General features: G+C 39.3%; 1 protein-coding gene across 1 annotated transcript in view; it reads left to right on the top strand.

Moving 5' to 3' along the window:
* The window catches only part of PDE1C (phosphodiesterase 1C), a 170,535-nt gene that overhangs the window by 133,599 nt on the left and 19,136 nt on the right, over positions 1-17,800 (top strand). Inside the window, exons 10-15 of the mRNA XM_088521371.1 lie at positions 464-592; positions 5,194-5,295; positions 6,608-6,728; positions 9,543-9,624; positions 14,608-14,728; positions 16,062-16,237. Coding sequence (XP_088377497.1) covers positions 464-592; positions 5,194-5,295; positions 6,608-6,728; positions 9,543-9,624; positions 14,608-14,728; positions 16,062-16,237 — 731 coding nt within the window. The remainder of the gene's footprint in view (positions 1-463; positions 593-5,193; positions 5,296-6,607; positions 6,729-9,542; positions 9,625-14,607; positions 14,729-16,061; positions 16,238-17,800) is intronic.

The raw sequence follows: 17,800 nt of genomic DNA, 5'->3' as shown, positions 1-17,800 counted from the left end.
TCTTATGCACAGATGCACAGAAGGTGGTTCACTTATACCTTGTTTACAGCTGTTTGCTGTTCTGGAAACAGTACTGGGACACATCTTACAATTACCTGCTTGGACACAGCCAGGCTTCAATATGAGAGTAACACACATAAGAGCTGGAAAGGAACGTCATGATTCAACCTCCAATCTATGCATCTCTTGCAGCCAGAAAGCTCTCAGGATCTTTTTTTCTTTTTATGTGTAAAAAAGAGACTAGGTGAGTCTTAGGTGATGAGGTAGATGCTGAATTTTGGTTTTTAATTTTCTTTGACTGAATAGTAACAATGAACAAATATTGCAAGTGCTCATAAAATGGTGTCTGGGCTATAGGAACTGATCTTTGTAGCTGATCAAGGAAAAATTTATTTATGTGAGACTCTAGATAGGGAAGAAACATAATCTTCTCTCTTTTGTTTTTTTTTTTTTTGCACGTTAGGTCAGATTCAGCCATTCTATATAACGACCGATCTGTGCTTGAAAATCACCATGTTAGTGCAGCATATCGTCTTTTGCAAGATGATGAAGAGATGAATATTTTATCTAACCTCTCAAAGGATGACTGGAGGTAAAAATAAACATGGTGGCTCTTGGGAACATTGTGACATGGCTCTAAACTGATACTGCCTTGTTTGAATGCAACATTACTGCATACTGCCCATTAGTATTTTTATTGCTGAAGATAGCAAGAATGTTAACAGCATTTATCTTGCTTGTTTCTGCTTTTGATTTTCATTTCTTTCAGTCGTGAGACTGGACAATGACCATGAGTTGTAATATACTGTTAGGCTCACACATAACTGTTGAAGTTTCAGACATGTCCTTCTACATGTACCAAGTTGTGAATGAGTGTACAGGTAGCCTGCTGCTTGTTCATGCTAAAGTATAAGCATAACCTTTATCTGCTTTGAGATGCCCTTTACCCTGCCTGAAAATTTTAAATGAGACTAAATGAAAATGAAGATCAAGTCCAAGGGGCCATAAATCAGTGTAATATATATCCCAAGGTGCTGTAAGATGATATAATTCAAAATAAGTCTCCTGAAGCATTTGATTTATGTTCAAAAATCAGCTCATGACTTGTTTTTTTTTAATAGCAGATAATCCAAGCTGAAGGGGGCTTTCTGGTTTTGTGCCTTTTTTTTTTTTTTTTTCCTGAACTCCACGGGGTGGTACTTTAAAAATAACCCAGTATGCCAGACAGGAAGAATCCTGCTCCGTAGTCTTTCTCATGGGATGGAAAGTGTTTTGTACCATCTTATGCAACACGCCGTGTATGCTGCATACATTTGAATCAGATGCAGTGCTGAGCAGTCAGCTATATTGTTATTTTAATGGGAACTGGAGGAACTGAGCCCCTCTTGGGGACCTGGCTCATGGTAAGCTGGTCAGCAAAGGCTTTGCTTCCCAGTTGCTTTGGCCTGAACTTTCTGTGTACCTCAACTTATGAAGAGGGTGGACAGTGACACGATGCTATAGATGGCTGCCAGAAATAAAACCCAGGATCTGAAGTGGCTGGTTGCAGTCAGTGGGAGTGTTGTGGAGGAGTGGCCCGAGAAATTCTACCCCCCAATATAGAAAATAGGCTCATGGTGGGCAGCAAGAACTGAAAGAAAAAAAAATCTGCATGGAGGTGCTAAAAATCTAATTTATTTTTTTAGCTACAGCTGGTAATGTCTTGTCAACTGTTGATAGCAAATTATTGCTTCGTTTTATGCTGGCGAGGGAAATGCAAGGAACTAAGTGAGTAGACACGGCAGCCTTTTCTTAGAGACACCAGCTGAGCTGCTGCTGGAGCAGCTTCATGGCCTAGGCATTGTTTTTAGGAAAATATTCTGCTTTGAGGCTTTAAGCTGCTGTTGCTTGATTCAAAACTAGTTTCAGATGTTGCATGTTAATTCCATAGTGTCCAAATGTGTGTGCTGCTGAGGAAGGTGCTTATATTTCAGAGACTTTCAGAGATTAACCAGTCTCCTTTAAGGAACAGAGTAACTGCTTGAACTAATATTGAGTGGTTTGGTTTGCTTATTTGTTCTACCTCAAGTAGGGCCTTGTTATTTTGTAGCTGCTGATCAAGCAGCAGCTGCAGAATAAAGGCTGTTATTGGGATGTGTCCTAATGCCAAAATGCTGAGATTTTTGACTTTGACTGCCAGCTTAAAATCCCATAGTGTTTGGGAAACACTGGAAACATCAGCAGACTTCAGCAGAATCTGAGGTGTTGATAAAAAACCAAGAAGCCCCCAAGTTTCTCATTCTGACACTTAAAATCAATACTCTATATGTCAAAGAAAGTTTTTAGAGTTAGTTTAAATGTGTCCAAATACAACTTCATTTTTGTAGGCACGCCTAGTAGATCTCTTCTACCAAAAGGCCCAACAATTGTCTTCTGGAAAGCATATTCTTAAGTGCCTTTTTGAGCTGATGGTCCATTGAAGTCTGATGTTATTAGTAAGAGAAAACTTGAAGATTGTGACAGTTCTCAATCCTAGATGTGTATGTGGATTTTAATGGTTTTGTGTTATTCAGTCATCTAGTTAGGAAATGTATTTTCACTAGAGAAATGTGGAAAACACAGAGTAGATTTTACTGTGGTTAAATAGAAGGGCACAGGTTATTGGGTGAGCTGATGAGCCCCCAAAATATCTTTTGAGTTATGGTCCGGGAGAAAAGAGATAAAGGCTTACTTGTGTTTAAGCTACATTTCATTCTGTTTTAAAAACCTCTGCTGCTTATTAAATATTTGAAAATCAGTTGAGCTGCCTCATTTGATGAAATCCATTTGCACAAGTCATCGACAAGTAAATGAAGAAGTTGTAACAAAAACAGATCACATTGAATTAAGAAAATAAACTCCAAAGTGAACAGATGCTTTCCAAGATACTGTTATAAATGTCATTTCTGGCACTGTATTTCACTGTTAATAATTTCCATGCAGCTTGTTGAAGCAGAGCATATTTAGTGCAAGCCCTTTACTGTCAAGTACAGGATTAAAAAGGCATCTGGAAAATGTTTACCTCCTTAACTCTATATCATAATACAGCTGTGGGAAGTAACCCCTTAAAGCAATACTGAATTTGTCAGTAAAGCTGCTTGGGGTTTGGTCCTCCAAGTAATTGCACTCTGTCTCAGTCAGTCTTGTTCCTTTGGAGATGACAGAGACAAACCTTGGATGGTTTTGACTGAAGACAGCTTTGCTGACATCGTTCATTTGTATATGATTACAGATGCATGGCTGTATAATCCAGGATGGGCACATGAGTGACTATCAGGTATCGAAAATATTTCCTTAGAGACAGAATTCTTCTTTCATCTATTAGTTTCCATGAGAGAGAATTGAGACCTCAGCTGGACAAAAGAGGCAAAACCTGCAGATCTCACTATTGTTTCCTAGTGTAGAAATTATATGATATGATATTAAAGTAGCTTTTTCTGCAGCAGGAGGTCCCTGGGACACATTTGGGTGACTGCACGTTTGTTGTGACAAGCTTTAAATTTTCTACCAAGATTGGCCTTTTAGACGGTTTAACTTTAGTAAATGTTCTCCTCATTGCTCGAGCTGCTTTCAAAAATAAAATATTTAAAACATTTCTGAGGTCTTCTGGAGTACAGAAATTTCCGACAACCTTGTGGTAAAGAATAGGCTTTGTAAATGTGTGTGTGCAGTGGACACGTGTCAGTACCCCCACGTGCTGGAAGACAGATAGATATTTTGGTGGTGTACTCTAGACTGTGGTTGCTCTAAGGTTACACTTACATTTTAGCCCAAATTCACCCACAATGACTTTCACTGTGAACCCACAGACTTTCCAGCTGTGGGGCTAGAAGTCCTTATTCCATGAGCACTTTAAGCTGCCATATGCTGGCACTGCTGCTAAAAGAAGCAGTTTTTCCTGTTATGCCTCCTCTTGGCAGTGTTGTCAAAGCAGGGTTTGTGCTACTGGGAAGCGAACCAGGCTAGGGAGCTGACCCAGAACTGAAACAAACAAACAAACAAACAAAAAACAAGAAGCAAAACCAAACAAAAACAGTAACAAAAGATACATATATAAAACAAGTTTGTTTGAAACCCAGCCATGGCTTGAATGCTGCCTGACTGTGGAAGTGCTTGTACGCAAGGGTGGGAATGAGCATGGTGGGGAGGGAGCAAGGCCAGCTGAGGCACAGGACCTGCGGGTGCCTGTTACAAACCTCCCTTGGGACAGGGTGAGCACTGTGGTCTTGGGTCTGTGCAACAGAGACTTGGGACTGGAACTTGAGCACAGCCACCAGTGGAGACATGCTCAAAATAGACTATGTCTCCATGAAAGATGGAGACATTAAATGACAAATGACGAATCACCCCTTGTGAACCTTCCAAATTCCAGGCTGCTACCCTAACCTTGGTCTGTTCTTCCTCTATTACAACTTTAACCTGTGGACTGCTGAACTGAGTAAAAGAGAAAATAAATTTATGCTCAAAAGAAAATGTATAAAGGTAACCCTAAATAATACCAGGCACGTAATAGAGGTACTCTAAAGCTGGATACATTGATTAGAATCAATAATAATATAAAAACTAAAATGTTGCTAGGCTACAATTAGAAATCATAATTTTATTCCTCCTACAGAAAAGGGTTATTGATACATGGTAATAATAACTTCTCTATCTATTTTACAAATAAAAGCAAATGTTGTGTATATCAGAACAACTTTTTAATATGTTGTTTTTCTTTTAATGATGAGTGAACTTTCAACATAGTTATCAATCTATTTGCAAAACACTTGGTTTTAGTTATTTTGGTAGAGATTCATGTTTCAAAGTTCACATGCTTCATGTCCACACCTTAAACAGTCCTTCTGCTAACTTCTAAGAAGGTCCTAAGGAGACATCAATTCAGGAGGTTGGTACTTAATTCAATGAGATATTGTAGTGGGCTCTTCACAAGCATCTAGGATTTCTCTTAGCAACGATTAGCCACCTGGCTTAATTCACAACTTTCCCATTCTTATGTTTGTAGAAAATCACTAATCTTTCTCCCCCTACCTGATAGAGGAATAACAGAAAGAATGACATACAAGTCAGAAGTGCTGTCAATAGTTTGCTGATGGACAAAAAAATGAAATGTGTCTGATTTTGTTGTTCGTTTTGCTTTTCCCTTGCTCCTTTCATCATGATGTCATCCAAAAGGGAATTCAGGGCGCTGGTGATAGAGATGGTGTTGGCCACAGATATGTCCTGTCACTTCCAGCAAATCAAAGCCATGAAGAATGCTTTGCAGCAGCCAGAAGGGTGAGTCACTTAATGACACAGTGCAGAGAGGAGCTGCATTTCAGCTGGTACATCACCACCGTGTTTGATTTAAAAAGCACCCCTCCAGGGGCCCTCAATCTCTTTTGATGTCCACATCAATTCTGCTGTTGCATTTTGAATGAATATGCTTAGGAATAGACTGACACTATCCCCACCCCATCTCGAGTCTGTGCTGATGGTCACAATATTTGGACAAGCGTCCCTGGTCATTTCTTTTGGCATATGAGGGTAATATAAAGGACATGATCCAGCTGGACTGAGTGACCTCTACAGCTTGATTATAATTCAAGGCTATAAGAGCTGCAGAACTCAACCTCTGCATCACCCTTCTGCAGGTGGTGGTACCTGCCACCATTGCAACAGGCCTGCTCCATGATCACAGGAAAGACAAAAATAATCTGAAGTGCACCACAGGAAGGATTTGGAAAAAAAAAAAAAAAAAAAAAAAAAACAGGTGGAGCAATAAGGGAAGGCCCTTTTTTCCCGAAGTGAGGCCTTGGGAACTGGAATATCTTGTCCAGAACTTTTCCTCTCCCCAATAAAATTTACATTGCAGAAAGCTCTGATTGAAGGTCAGTTTTCACCTTGGATGCAGTTCTGCCTAAAGCCAAGATTGTTACCTATAGCAGACTAGAGTGCAGCAAGCCGGTCTGCAATCTCAGGAGCTACAGCTCTTTCAGCTATTCCAAGCAGTCAAGAATTGGAATTAAAAACTGAACCCAACTCTTCCCAAAAGCATTATGCACTGGATTCTTTGGCCGGCCCCTCAGGTTATAATTAAAAAAAAAAAAAAGGCTTTTTTTTTTTTTTCTGTAGAACCTACTGCAAGGATCTTCTTCTGACCTCACACTAGTTTTCTATCAGTGAAACATGCTGCATTTATCAGTGACTGTGTAGGCTCAGCAGTGCAAGCAAAATGAGATCCTGACTGTTTACTGCAATAAGACAGTAGAGACTAAATCCTCTTCCGAGTATAAAAATAGCCAGCTGGAATGGGGAGCACTGCATGCAGCTCTTCAAACATGCTTGTACAGACCAGCATCCCAGGAAGGGAACTCAGCAGGGCTAACACCACTTTCTCCTTGCACTTAATGTCTCCATTGCTATGAGAAGGGTATATCTGAGAAGTCAGACATTTAATCTTTCTTAGTTGTCTGGTTTTGTGAACACTCAGTCCATTAATATTCTTGCCAAAGATTCTTACAGGCTCATTTCCCTCTTTAGGTGAGATTTTTGTCATTCTCCAGTGCCAGAGCAGACAATTAACTTGTTTGATCCTTTGGGTTTTCAGAATTGACAAGCCGAAAGCCTTATCACTGTTGTTGCATACAGCAGATATCAGTCATCCAGCCAAGGCCTGGGACCTCCACCATCGCTGGACCATGTCTCTGCTGGAGGAGTTCTTCAGACAGGTAAAGCTGAGCAGTTTCCCTGCATTTCTACAGCACAAGTGGAGCATGTAGAACTGCTCGAGGAAGTAGGGAAAGAGAGACACATCTTTTTCTGCTGGTTTTCTAATGGATATTCTAACTGACAGGAACCCTTCTTAACTGACACCTGTGGGGCTGCCTATTACCTGTCTTGGAAATGTGCCTGTATTATATATGTGATGACCAGGCCATTGGGAATGTGCCAGCAATTGTCTATATTGGAAAAATCCTGATTTGGGAAGCTAACCTGGGCCAGTTATTCTTACAGGTTCAGTATGTGTTTCTAATAATCAAAATTCAAAATATTTGACATTTTACTTAGCTGTAGAATCATAGAAAATGTGTTCTGATAGCTATAGCTATGCCTTAGAGAAGTATAGGTATATTGTTGGAGTAGAAGGAAAACACATTACCCTCACTTTAGATGAACTGATTTACTTTATACTTCACAATGGGCCTTCTGTTGACAGACCCACAAATCTGGAAAGATCATTACGCTTGGCGTGATAACTATAAGCTCCCACAGCTGACTATTTAAAAGCATTTAAAGAGCTGTCTTAAAAAAATAAAAGTGAACAGAGCTTTTAGGAGTATATGTGCTACTTTGCACCAATATGATTTGCTGAACTAAGCAGAAAAGTAATTACTTAATTACCCTCCAAAGTTCAATAGCTCTGTGTTTTGTAGTAAAACTGAATATAAAAAATAAAAGAAAAAAAAAACGCAATTCAAAAAAGTTAAAAAAAAAAACTTTAGAATGGTATCAGTTTTTAAAGGCATTGTGGAAATCTCTTCTTAATGAGGATATTGCAAAGTTTTGCTTAGAAATTAATTCCTTAATTTGTTTCAAACTAAGAATGGATTTGCTAGTTGCAAGAAGGTGGATTATGGCTGCAGTTTTCTCTGTGTTGCCACACAGGAGGCTTATATAATGAAGGTGATTTTGAAATATATTTTAGGGGGAACACTGCTGCTGAACATATTTATGCTGAACATATTTTCCCAGATCAGAAGCATACTAGATCTGACAAAATGCACCACCGTAGAGTGAAGATTGGTGAGGGATTTAAGATTAACCACTTATATTTGAAGATTTACAAGATTAACCACTTGTATTTGAATTACACTCCACTTTTAGATAAAGTTTATGTAAAATTCCTATTCTAGTTCAAATTCAGATCCAGTGCAAGTTTCATCTTCAGAAAAGTCCTTAAGCATAAACTTACCATGAAGCGTAGACTAGAGTTAGTCTAGATGTTAGTTGTTTAGTACTTGAGTTAGTTTAGTTGTTTAATACTAGACCAATAAATAAATCTATACGTGACAGCAATAGTGCAACAGGTAACCATGGGCATCCAAGAAACTGGTCTGTCTTCAGCAGAGATGTTCATTTCCTTATGGTCTTGACTTACAGACCCTCTCCCATCCTTTGTGTTATGTTCTGTACAGAGATATAAAGCCTGACTTAGCCTGAATAAGTCTCCAGTTACATAGTTTTCCGACTATTTTGTGATGTGACACAGGATTTCTTAAATAACCACGCTGTAGTTGTGAAATTTGCTTCTGAATATGATTTTTTGGCATTGGACATCTATGGTGAGCCTCTCTTAAAGCAAATATCTTTCAGGAAAAATTTGTTTTACTAATGCACTTTTACTAGCCATGAGAAAGCTTCCGAGCAGCTTAGAAGAAGGAAGAGTCCAAGCAGAGTCAGAAAGACTCCCTCCTAAAGCGATTTAGGCACTGGGGTTTTTAAGAGGCACAAGGAGTTACAGATGAATGGTACCTAGGTAACAGCTGTCATTGAGACAGGCTTTTTCTGAGGAATCTTTTTCTTTCAACAGACAATAATGGAACTTTACTTAGAAATACTTCTGTGTTTGATTTTTGGTTTACCTTGAGGTTTGTACATCAGATTCCTGAGGTAAAGCAGATGTTGTTCATTGTTCCATCCAAAAATCTAACAAGACTTATGCTGACCTTTTCATTTATTTTCCGTGAACACAATAAAAGAAATTCCTGTGCCAACAGGCACAGGCATTCCTATGGCTACAGATTCTTTTGCTGCTGCTGTTAGTTTGATGGTTATTTTAGCTTCCATTTGACATCTGTTGGAACAGTGGCACAAAGTTCAACACAAAGTGAGCTGTTGTTTTAAGGCATTGATTCTATAGTAATAGGCTATTTAAATTTGAATGCTCACCAGGGAACATTGAAATAATGTCATCCCATAGACCTCAGTATAATCTGTTTCAAAGTGACTACCAAGTTAATGGACATTTTGAGAATGTGCAACTTGAAAGACTGGCAAAGATGAGGTTATAACACCTGGTCTTCTGCCGAGGGATGCTTCTGCCATATAGTGCTAGAAATGGACTTAGCAGATCTGAGAGCTGGAAAGAGTTTGAATTTTTGCTCTGACGCACTTGTGTAACATGTTGAGAATATCTACACTGATATTTTTTCTTGAAAGAATGTCTCTGAGTTCTTCTGGGTTTTCTGGGGAACTGCGCTGGAAAGTGTTCTTATGTTCTAGAGGTGTCTTCCATTGATACATAGAAATACCAAGCAGGCAGGAAAACTCTGATGAAAGATTCATTGGAATCAAGATGCTTTGAACTTTGAATTATGACATTGTCAGACAGTTTCAAATTCTATTTCTATTTAAAAAAAAAAAAGGTTGCAAACTTTATTAAGGAAAGTAAAATGTGAGGCTTCTACAGTCATCAGTTTAAATGTCAGATGTGCAATGGATCTTGTCTTTTTATAACCTTTTTCTCAATTTTATTTCTACAGGGTGACAAAGAAGCAGAACTAGGGCTTCCCTTTTCTCCACTGTGTGACCGCAAGTCTACTATGGTTGCTCAGTCTCAAATAGGTATGTCACTTTTGCTAAATTAAAAGGAGCAGGACAACTTACTCCTCTTGTGGGACTAAGATCACAGTGATTTCCCATCATTTACAACTAGGTTATAGAGGAGAAATAAAGTGAAATAGCATTATTTTCTCCATATCAACTCAACTCCAGCTAAGCAGTGCAAAACTTAGGAGCCATTAAATTTATAGTAGTGGTTTCACATGATAAGTAATTTAACTCTAACATGAGTGCAGAGCCAACTGTCATGCACAGTTATGACACTTTGGTTTTCTGAACTGTGATGATGAGGTGCGTATTGCAACATTTTGTAGTATGGTTACCATTGGGAGATATGGAACCCTAATGTCAGTCATTTTGAAAACTTGCAGGAAGCTGTTACAGGTTTTTGTTTGCTTGATTTTTTGTTTGTTTTGTTTTGTTTTCATAAAAATGGAAGAAGCAACAAGCCTAGTGTCTGGGGAGAAAAGAGAGGATAAGTAAGTTACAACTGTTCAGGAATCTGGGAACAAGAAAGCACAACTGAAAAAGTAGATTTGTAGGCGATTTTTTGTAGGAAGCCAGCGAAGCGGAAAGTCAGCAATTATCCTTTAGCCTTGACTACAGAATAGGGTGTCAAACAGAACAACACAAGAAAGAAAACACTGACCCTCAAAATGAGGGACTGAGTCTAGTGTTAAAGAAGCTGTGAGAAAATGTCCTAAATGAAAAAAATAACAAAGAATTGGAAGTATGGAGTTTATCAGCTGCCTTCTGGGCTGTAAAGGGCTACCTAAAGAACAAGATGAAGATATCATGGACTTAGGAAAGTTCAGATTCATATCTGTGGCTCAGAGCCATTTCTGTTCAGAATTACTTAATTGTTCTCATCAGGAGGGCCATCATCTGAGGTGGCTCCGTCACGGACTTTCCTGGCCTCGGAAGTTTAGGCAGTTCAGCCAAGAATCTGAACTTGAAAAGCCCTAGGCAGTCCTGGTCTGGTTGCCAAACTCATAGCATTTATTTCTCTGTAACAGTAATGTGGAAAAGGAAGTATGCATGCAGAGGATGTAATTGCTGAGGACATCTGTGCTCTCTCAGCACCTTGGTGGAAGGAAGAAGGAGCAAACTTTTAAGAGCTGCAGCTTCAGCTCAAGCCTGTATTGAGGACTTCTAGGCAAAATACTTGTCCTACTCTGCACGGGGAAAACACAATCACTTTTCCTGCCTGGTGTGGAAGGAAGGGCATGTAGAGATGTCTTTTTATTTACATTCATTTGAGCTGCTTTCACATATAACCCTCACTCCTTCCAGCGGAGGAGCTGTGCTTCCTGCATAGCACCTCTGAGTTCCAGCGTAGGGTCACAGTGTAGAGAGTGTGTTTGGAAAAAGCAATTTGCCTTGTATTCCTTCTTTTTGTTCCTTTGCTTGGGAAGGTCAGAACAGCCAAGAAGCTTCTGCACTGGTATGTTTTGTCAAGCCACTGCAAAATTAATGACAAATTAAACCATCCCCAGCCCAATTACATGTTATAAAAGAGGCACTCGATCAGTATACAAAGACAGCCTTATTATAAACTACTTGTCATTATATCTAATTTGTGCAGTTTAGTAATCCATTGACATTAATAGGCTACTCTATAAATCTTGCTTTCTGATATTATAAAGTTTTCAAGCTGCTGCACATATTAGCAATGTCTTGCTGTAACACCTGCTTTATTAAATCAAAACCTCTTACATTTTCTGCATATGTACTTTGAGGTAAGGCTCTCAAAAGGACTCTCAAAAAATATTCTGTTCTTATTCATTTATTTATCTGATTAATAGCTTTAAGAAATAGTTTCCTGGAATAGTAATCATCACATTTCTTTGCAGAGGAAAGTACCTCATGAATTCCAAATGGTGCTATTATTTGTAGCAAACACCCATCGGTTTACACAAGTAAAAAGAATCTGTCTCTGAAGTGAAATCAGGTTTTTGGATTTGCCAGGGATGAAGCCTAGAAACCCTGTTCCGGTGTCTCAGCTTGTTTGTAGTCTCTCTCTGGTTTGCTACTGTAAGGTCTGTGCAGATGCAACAAATAGGGCAGACAAGCATTTTTATTGATGAAAGGTTTTCAGAAATGCAGACTGAAAGCCTCACAGTATGGATGTTTTCTATGGAAATGAAGCACTCTAGCAACACAAATTTGCTCAAAAGGAAGACTTTCTCTTCGTGTCACTTCTGTTTGTAAAGGAAATGCTCAGAGTAAGCTCAATCAGACAAGAGTCATGCCTGAAAGGGAGACTTCTAGTCAAAGTGGAGCAGACAAGCAAATTGCAATGAAAACCAGCCAAGATTTCTATTTTCCAGCAAGAGTTTTAAAGGAGTTAAAGTCTCTCTGTCTGTCTCACACTGTGGGAATCTTGCTTGACTGGAGATCACGCTCTGTTGTCATCATCCTGTCTTGCATCTGATAAGTCATTTATTTTTGTTGTTTGGTTGGCAACAAAGAAAATTACATCTGCAGAAAACATCAGATAAAGACTGAGTGAATTATGCTGATTTTTTTATGGTGGACTCTAGGGAAACTGTTTTCTAACCACTGGTCCTCGTGGTGATAGTCTCAGACTGCAGTAAAAATAAACTGTTGTTAGGTGCCTGGAATACCCTATCTCAGAATGCAGTGGTAATTGATAAAATCATGCTGGTCACTGGGGTACCGAAATATTTACTGCACTCATGCTGTTGAACAAGACAAAAGGATGATAAACTGACTAGATTTTAAGCAGTATATTATTCAGCTCATTATTTGATTTTTTTTTTAATTGTAAAACTGAATTACAGTATTAAAGTCTTTAGGTAAGAAGAGAGAAATAGAGAGATTAGTGGATGGTCTTGGGAATATGACGTAAGTCAGATTTATTAATAAGATCCAAGCTTTGTTTCTATTATAACAGGCTGTGTTTCCTAACCTTATTATAATGCCCATTTAAAGGTAACAGAGATGAATAACTTATTCAGAATATTGGAAACAGAGGAAAAATAGTACATGCACTTTCATTCAGCAGGAGAATTATTTCACAATTCCTGCTTTTGCCTTATCAAAGAAAAAAACACATTTATGAGACTTGTACATCTCAGTTTTGTTGGTAGTGATGGAACAAATGACAGTACCGTTGTCAAGGGAGAATCACAAAATATTGTGGCTTTGGTTTCTATTCCCCTTTGCTCTGCTTTTTTTTTTGTTGTTGTTGTGTTTTTGCCCCTGGAGGATCAAAGAAGCCAAAACTGATTTCTGGAGCTGTCAGGGTTGTGAGATTTACACACATATCTGTGTGTGCATCTGCCTGCCTGGTTGCCTCAGCGTTTCTTTGGCAAATGGAATGCTCTGCTCAATCAGTGCAGCTCCTAGTGTTTTAAAAGTTATACTTTGGTGGGATTATCTGGGTTGTGATCCAGCACACACTTTTTTGTAATGGCCTTATACTGCACATACCTCTTATTAATTCCCTTAGAGGGGAGTTCTTTTTTCCTCTAAATTTGTATACATAAGACCTTCTCAGTGTCACAGAGGCTCATGATTCAGGTGTTCAGGTAAAACTGAAAGGTTCGGTACTGCATATTTTCTTTGGATTTTTAGAATATTAGAATGGAAGTCTGAGAGCTGTCAAGGATTGTTTTTAATTAGGCTATGTGTAAAAATATGCATAAATCGCCATTGTTTAGAAATTTATCAAAAAGTAGGAGAATTAAGAGAAATAGAGGGAAGTGGAACTAGAAGAATGTTCCGCTGCTTTGCACTCTAGATGGGAATCAAAAGTGTAAGTTCAGGTGTTTGATCATTCTGGTATGTTTGCCTTTTGTTTTCCCATTATTCGCCAGAATTGCCAGGGTCCATCACAGAAGTGTACAATAAGCCAGCCACAGAAGTTTCTAATGGTGTAATTGTATAATTCTAACAGTTGATAATTATCAAATCATATATTCAAATATATGATCATACTCTCTTGTAGTTTTTTTTTTTTTTTTTTTTTGATGTTAGCTTCGTGGAATATCATCAACCAAACCCCATGCTCAACTGGAGGCAACCTGAAATTGTATGGTTGCAATTTAGAGAAGAACGTTTTATACTGCAGTCACAAAAGTGGAACTAAGGAACTGTAGTTTGTGTCAGTTACAGGAGAATGGACCCGAATTGGCATGTGCCTTGGGAGGGATCAAAGGCACCTCTTGCTTTCTTGCATTCCTTCAGCAGCCAGGAATCTCTGAAGTGCCAGGTTGAGCACAGGGAACATCCCTTGCTCCAGGTGAAGATTTAAAGGAAGGCTGAAGGTCCTGTAAGCACCTCACTCTCCAAATTTATCTGTGCATGTTGCACATGGCTCCAGCACAAGAGTTCATGACTACAGTGATCTTCAGCCTCTCCAATATTCATATCAGATCTCTACTCATCTCTGCCAAGTTGTATACTAAAGTAGGTATTATTTGGTATTTTTTTACCTTTCACTGCTTATGTTAAAAAGGATAATAAAACAGATTTAGATTTTCTTTTCCAACAAGAACAATCTGGGCAAGCATTCAAAAGAGAATATTCACATTAGCCCACTGATACACAGTAAGGGAGATGTGCACGTAACTCTACACCAGCAAATTTTAACGGTATTATTGTTGTTATTTTTTGGTTTTAGAAGATACCATCTTTGAAACTGAGTTTTATCCAAATCCACTAGGATTTTGGCTTAAATGCTACTCCCTCATATAAAGCAAGTTCTGATGCATCCGTTTATGCTCTGATTTGCCAGTTTCTTTTCACTGTTTAAGGAGATGCATTTTATTGCAGGCTAAATCCAGCTCTCGGGCCAGAGATTAATGCACAGCTCCATTCTCCCTTTGCCCTGATCCCTCCTCCAGAGCGCAATTTCTTTACTCTGCGCCTTTTGCTGTGCAGTTGTCTGCGATCACTGAGGCAGTAACTCCACATAACTGCTGCTCTCTCCCACTTGGCTCTGCCTGTGTTTTTGCCCAGGTTTCATAGACTTCATTGTGGAACCCACTTTTACTGTGCTGACTGACATGACGGAGAAGATTGTAACGCCGCTCATCGACGAAGCTTCCCGCTCCGGCCTGTCGGGCTTTAGGCGCTCCAGGTGAATAACCAAGCGCCCCTGCTGCTGTTCTGCCCAGCTTTCCTGGTTGCTCAGTATCCGCACTGCGGCCATGGCAGCTCACCTGATGACAGGATTGTGTTGCAGGGAAAGTCCTGCTGGTGGAGAGGGCAAAGAGGGAAACAGGGAGAAACCCGAGCCCTGCTGCCAAAGGCAGTGAGCACAACTGGGTGTAGCCTGATGAACTCTCCCAATCACTAATGCCAAAGGAAAGGTAGAGTCATTGGGAAACACTCATTTGTATTTGCAATTAAAAGAAAAAAAAAAAAAAGAATTGGGAAGTATAGGTACACTTGGGTTACACGAATGTCTAAAGTAGCACTAGAACCAATTAGAACAGTTTGGATATGAGGAGTCTTCGCTCATTTAACTTGCTCTACTGCCAGGAAGGCCTAAGGGAATGGTGCAGAGGCCAGGATGCAAGTTTGCTCCCTCAGTGCCAAATGCTTCCACTATTAAACTAAAGTCATGCTGCCTTCTGCCCATGCTCCTTCAGGCCCCAGGACTCTTGAATTTCTGGATGTTTTCACCAGAAGCAGGAAGAAGGCAGTGTCTTTCCATCCTCCTCTTGCCAACTGTCTCCCCTGTTTTCTGTAGTTTGGTGGACAGGACACTGTCTTGGCATTTAATAGCTGCATGGTAAGTGGTCCTCCATTAAAGCAGGGCCTCAAGGTAAACATTCCCTCTCCAAGGTGACTTCTTCAGCCTTGGGCTAGCATGCAAAAGGTGACTACTGCCCTCTTTCCATGTCATTTACTTTCCTGTCTCTATTAAAATGTGCTCAGTTAAGTTTCTATCCCTAAAAGAGAACTGCAGGATCTATAATTCAAATGAGTGCCTGATTTCAGCCTTAACTGAGGACCCCGAGATCCCCACAGTCTGGGTAGGACTCTGAAGGAGTCCTATGCCTAGTGGCTCCCATTGGTGAATCTTAGGGGGCTCCTTATTGGCTTTCTGAAAATGTCTGACTCTCCAATTATTAATTAGTGAATAGAGATGTGCAGCAAAAGTAGCCTGGGCAACTCTGAATGATTCTTTTTCTTGAGGACTCAGAATACCTATAAATAAGCAGGGAATTAGTATTATAAACTACTGTTTCTAATACTGTGTTAGCTTGTGCCAGCTGTGTTAGCTTTTTTTAACATTGGTTGCCGTAGTGTAGGAGGAGGCAAGAATGAGGGATTTCAGCTTGGCTATGCATTTTTGCTGGTTGACTGTGTTAACTTATCTACACTTATAGTTGCTACTACTTCTTACCTGTGTTTGGACATATGGAATACTGGTTCCTGCTATGTTTTGTGATCTTGTTTCCCAGTCTGAACAGCATTAGTCCCTCAGAAGTTAAAAGATCAAGTGTCAAGAGCACTGGGTCAGAAGGAAGTGCCTCACTCAACTGCTCCATACTCACTGTGGACTTCAAATGTTTTAAAGCCACCTGGACTGAGGTGGTACAGCAGAATCGGGAGAAATGGAAAGCACAAGCCACCAAAGGTAACAGCAAGACTTCTTAATGAAAGAATAAAAAATCTTTTGACCTCTTCTTCTTCAAGCTCTTCTTCAATGAAATTCTTCTCCAAGTAAGCTCTGTTAGTTTGAAACAATCTGCTTTTTGAGGTCAGCAGTCTACAACGAATTTAGAAAGAAAGAAAGATTGTAACACATTTGTGCATTGTGTGTAAGTGTGTATGATGAAAGGGATGTGGAAAATAGGAAGGGAAAATTAAAAACAAGCAAATTGCAAGGGAGGTTCCCTTACAATGTGAGGGGAGTCATGAGTCAGAATTAGGCTGGGTGCAAAAATAGCTGGAAAAAAAGTGTATTTACAGAGCAGTTGTCAGTAGAAAGAAATATGAAAGATAGTTCAGAGGAGGTCAGCATACCCTGGAGTCGCTGCTGGATTTGATTTGCAGTGATAGTTTGGATGATGGATTACAAAGTATGCGGCATTTGCTCGTGATGTCATCAGTCTGAAAAGCACTGCAGAGTGTAGGGACTGTGTTGGTTGCAAGCTGTCTGGGGTAAATATTGTCATACTATTGTAATAATACAAAGCAAGCAAACCAACCAAACAGAATAAGATTTCAAGGTGTAAGCAGAAGCATTTCTTCTAAGATGTTTGGTGTTCTTCCTTATCTTTCAGTATTCCTAAGGCTCTTGCATGATCCCAGTTTTGAACACTGTGGTTCAGCAAAGATATGGCAGAATGCAGAGCAAAGTCAAGCAAATTATAAGGCATCTCAAAAATTAGTGACTCATTTATCCTGACGAAGAGACAACCGAGGAGATAGAAGTCAGTTTTCAGAAGACTGTTGCTGCTGTAAAATAAGGGAATATTTTCTTTTATTTCTAGTATCTCTGCTAAAACAAGGAATACTTGGCAGATGATTATAGAGTGGTAGTAAGTTAGACAACTGCAAATCACTGTTATTGAGATCTTTAGAAAGAAATGAGAGAAACATATATTGAGAATGACTTAAGTCTAATTGCTCTGCCTTGAGGTTTATGTCAGCTGCCTTCAGATCACCTCAAACTTGAGAGAGATTTAGGTAGGCTTTGGAACTAAAGAAGAAGGAATGTATCTCTTTTGTTTTGTTTTTTTTTTTCTTTGCAAAATTGTTATACAATGTCCCCTCTGAGCTGTTTGCTTGTTATTCAGTTCTTCTTTTTAATGGAGTTTTTGTATTTTACATGAATAGGAGAAGCTTGATTTTCATGCATTATGTGACCTTGGCCTCAGGACTGATGCAAGGTTTGGCTCAGCTCTTCTGTTTTGAAAGCAGATTGTTCCTCTGCAGTTGAAAGGCCTGTGTGTAGGTGCAGAAAGGCAAACATTAATCAAATTAAATTTTCCTTGGGATTAAAATTTGCCATTCAGGAAAAGCCTTTCTATTTATTCCAGGAAAATAAAAACAAAACATAACACAAAATGTATTTGTTTTCCAGGTTTTCTGGATGTGCTTTAGTTTTCTAATTGGTATTTACTAATTCGTGTATTCTTTTTGGAACAAACAAATCAAAGCTAACCAAACAAGCAAAGTGTTTTAGTTGGTCAGC

The sequence above is a fragment of the Tinamus guttatus genome, unplaced genomic scaffold (genome assembly GCF_059628265.1).
Source record: "Tinamus guttatus ecotype Peru unplaced genomic scaffold, ASM5962826v1 Tinamus_guttatus_pri_ptg000119l, whole genome shotgun sequence".
NCBI classification, from domain to species: Eukaryota; Metazoa; Chordata; class Aves; order Tinamiformes; family Tinamidae; genus Tinamus; species Tinamus guttatus.
The sequence above is the reverse complement of the archived record's forward strand: the minus strand, read 5'-3'. Positions and strand labels throughout refer to the sequence as shown.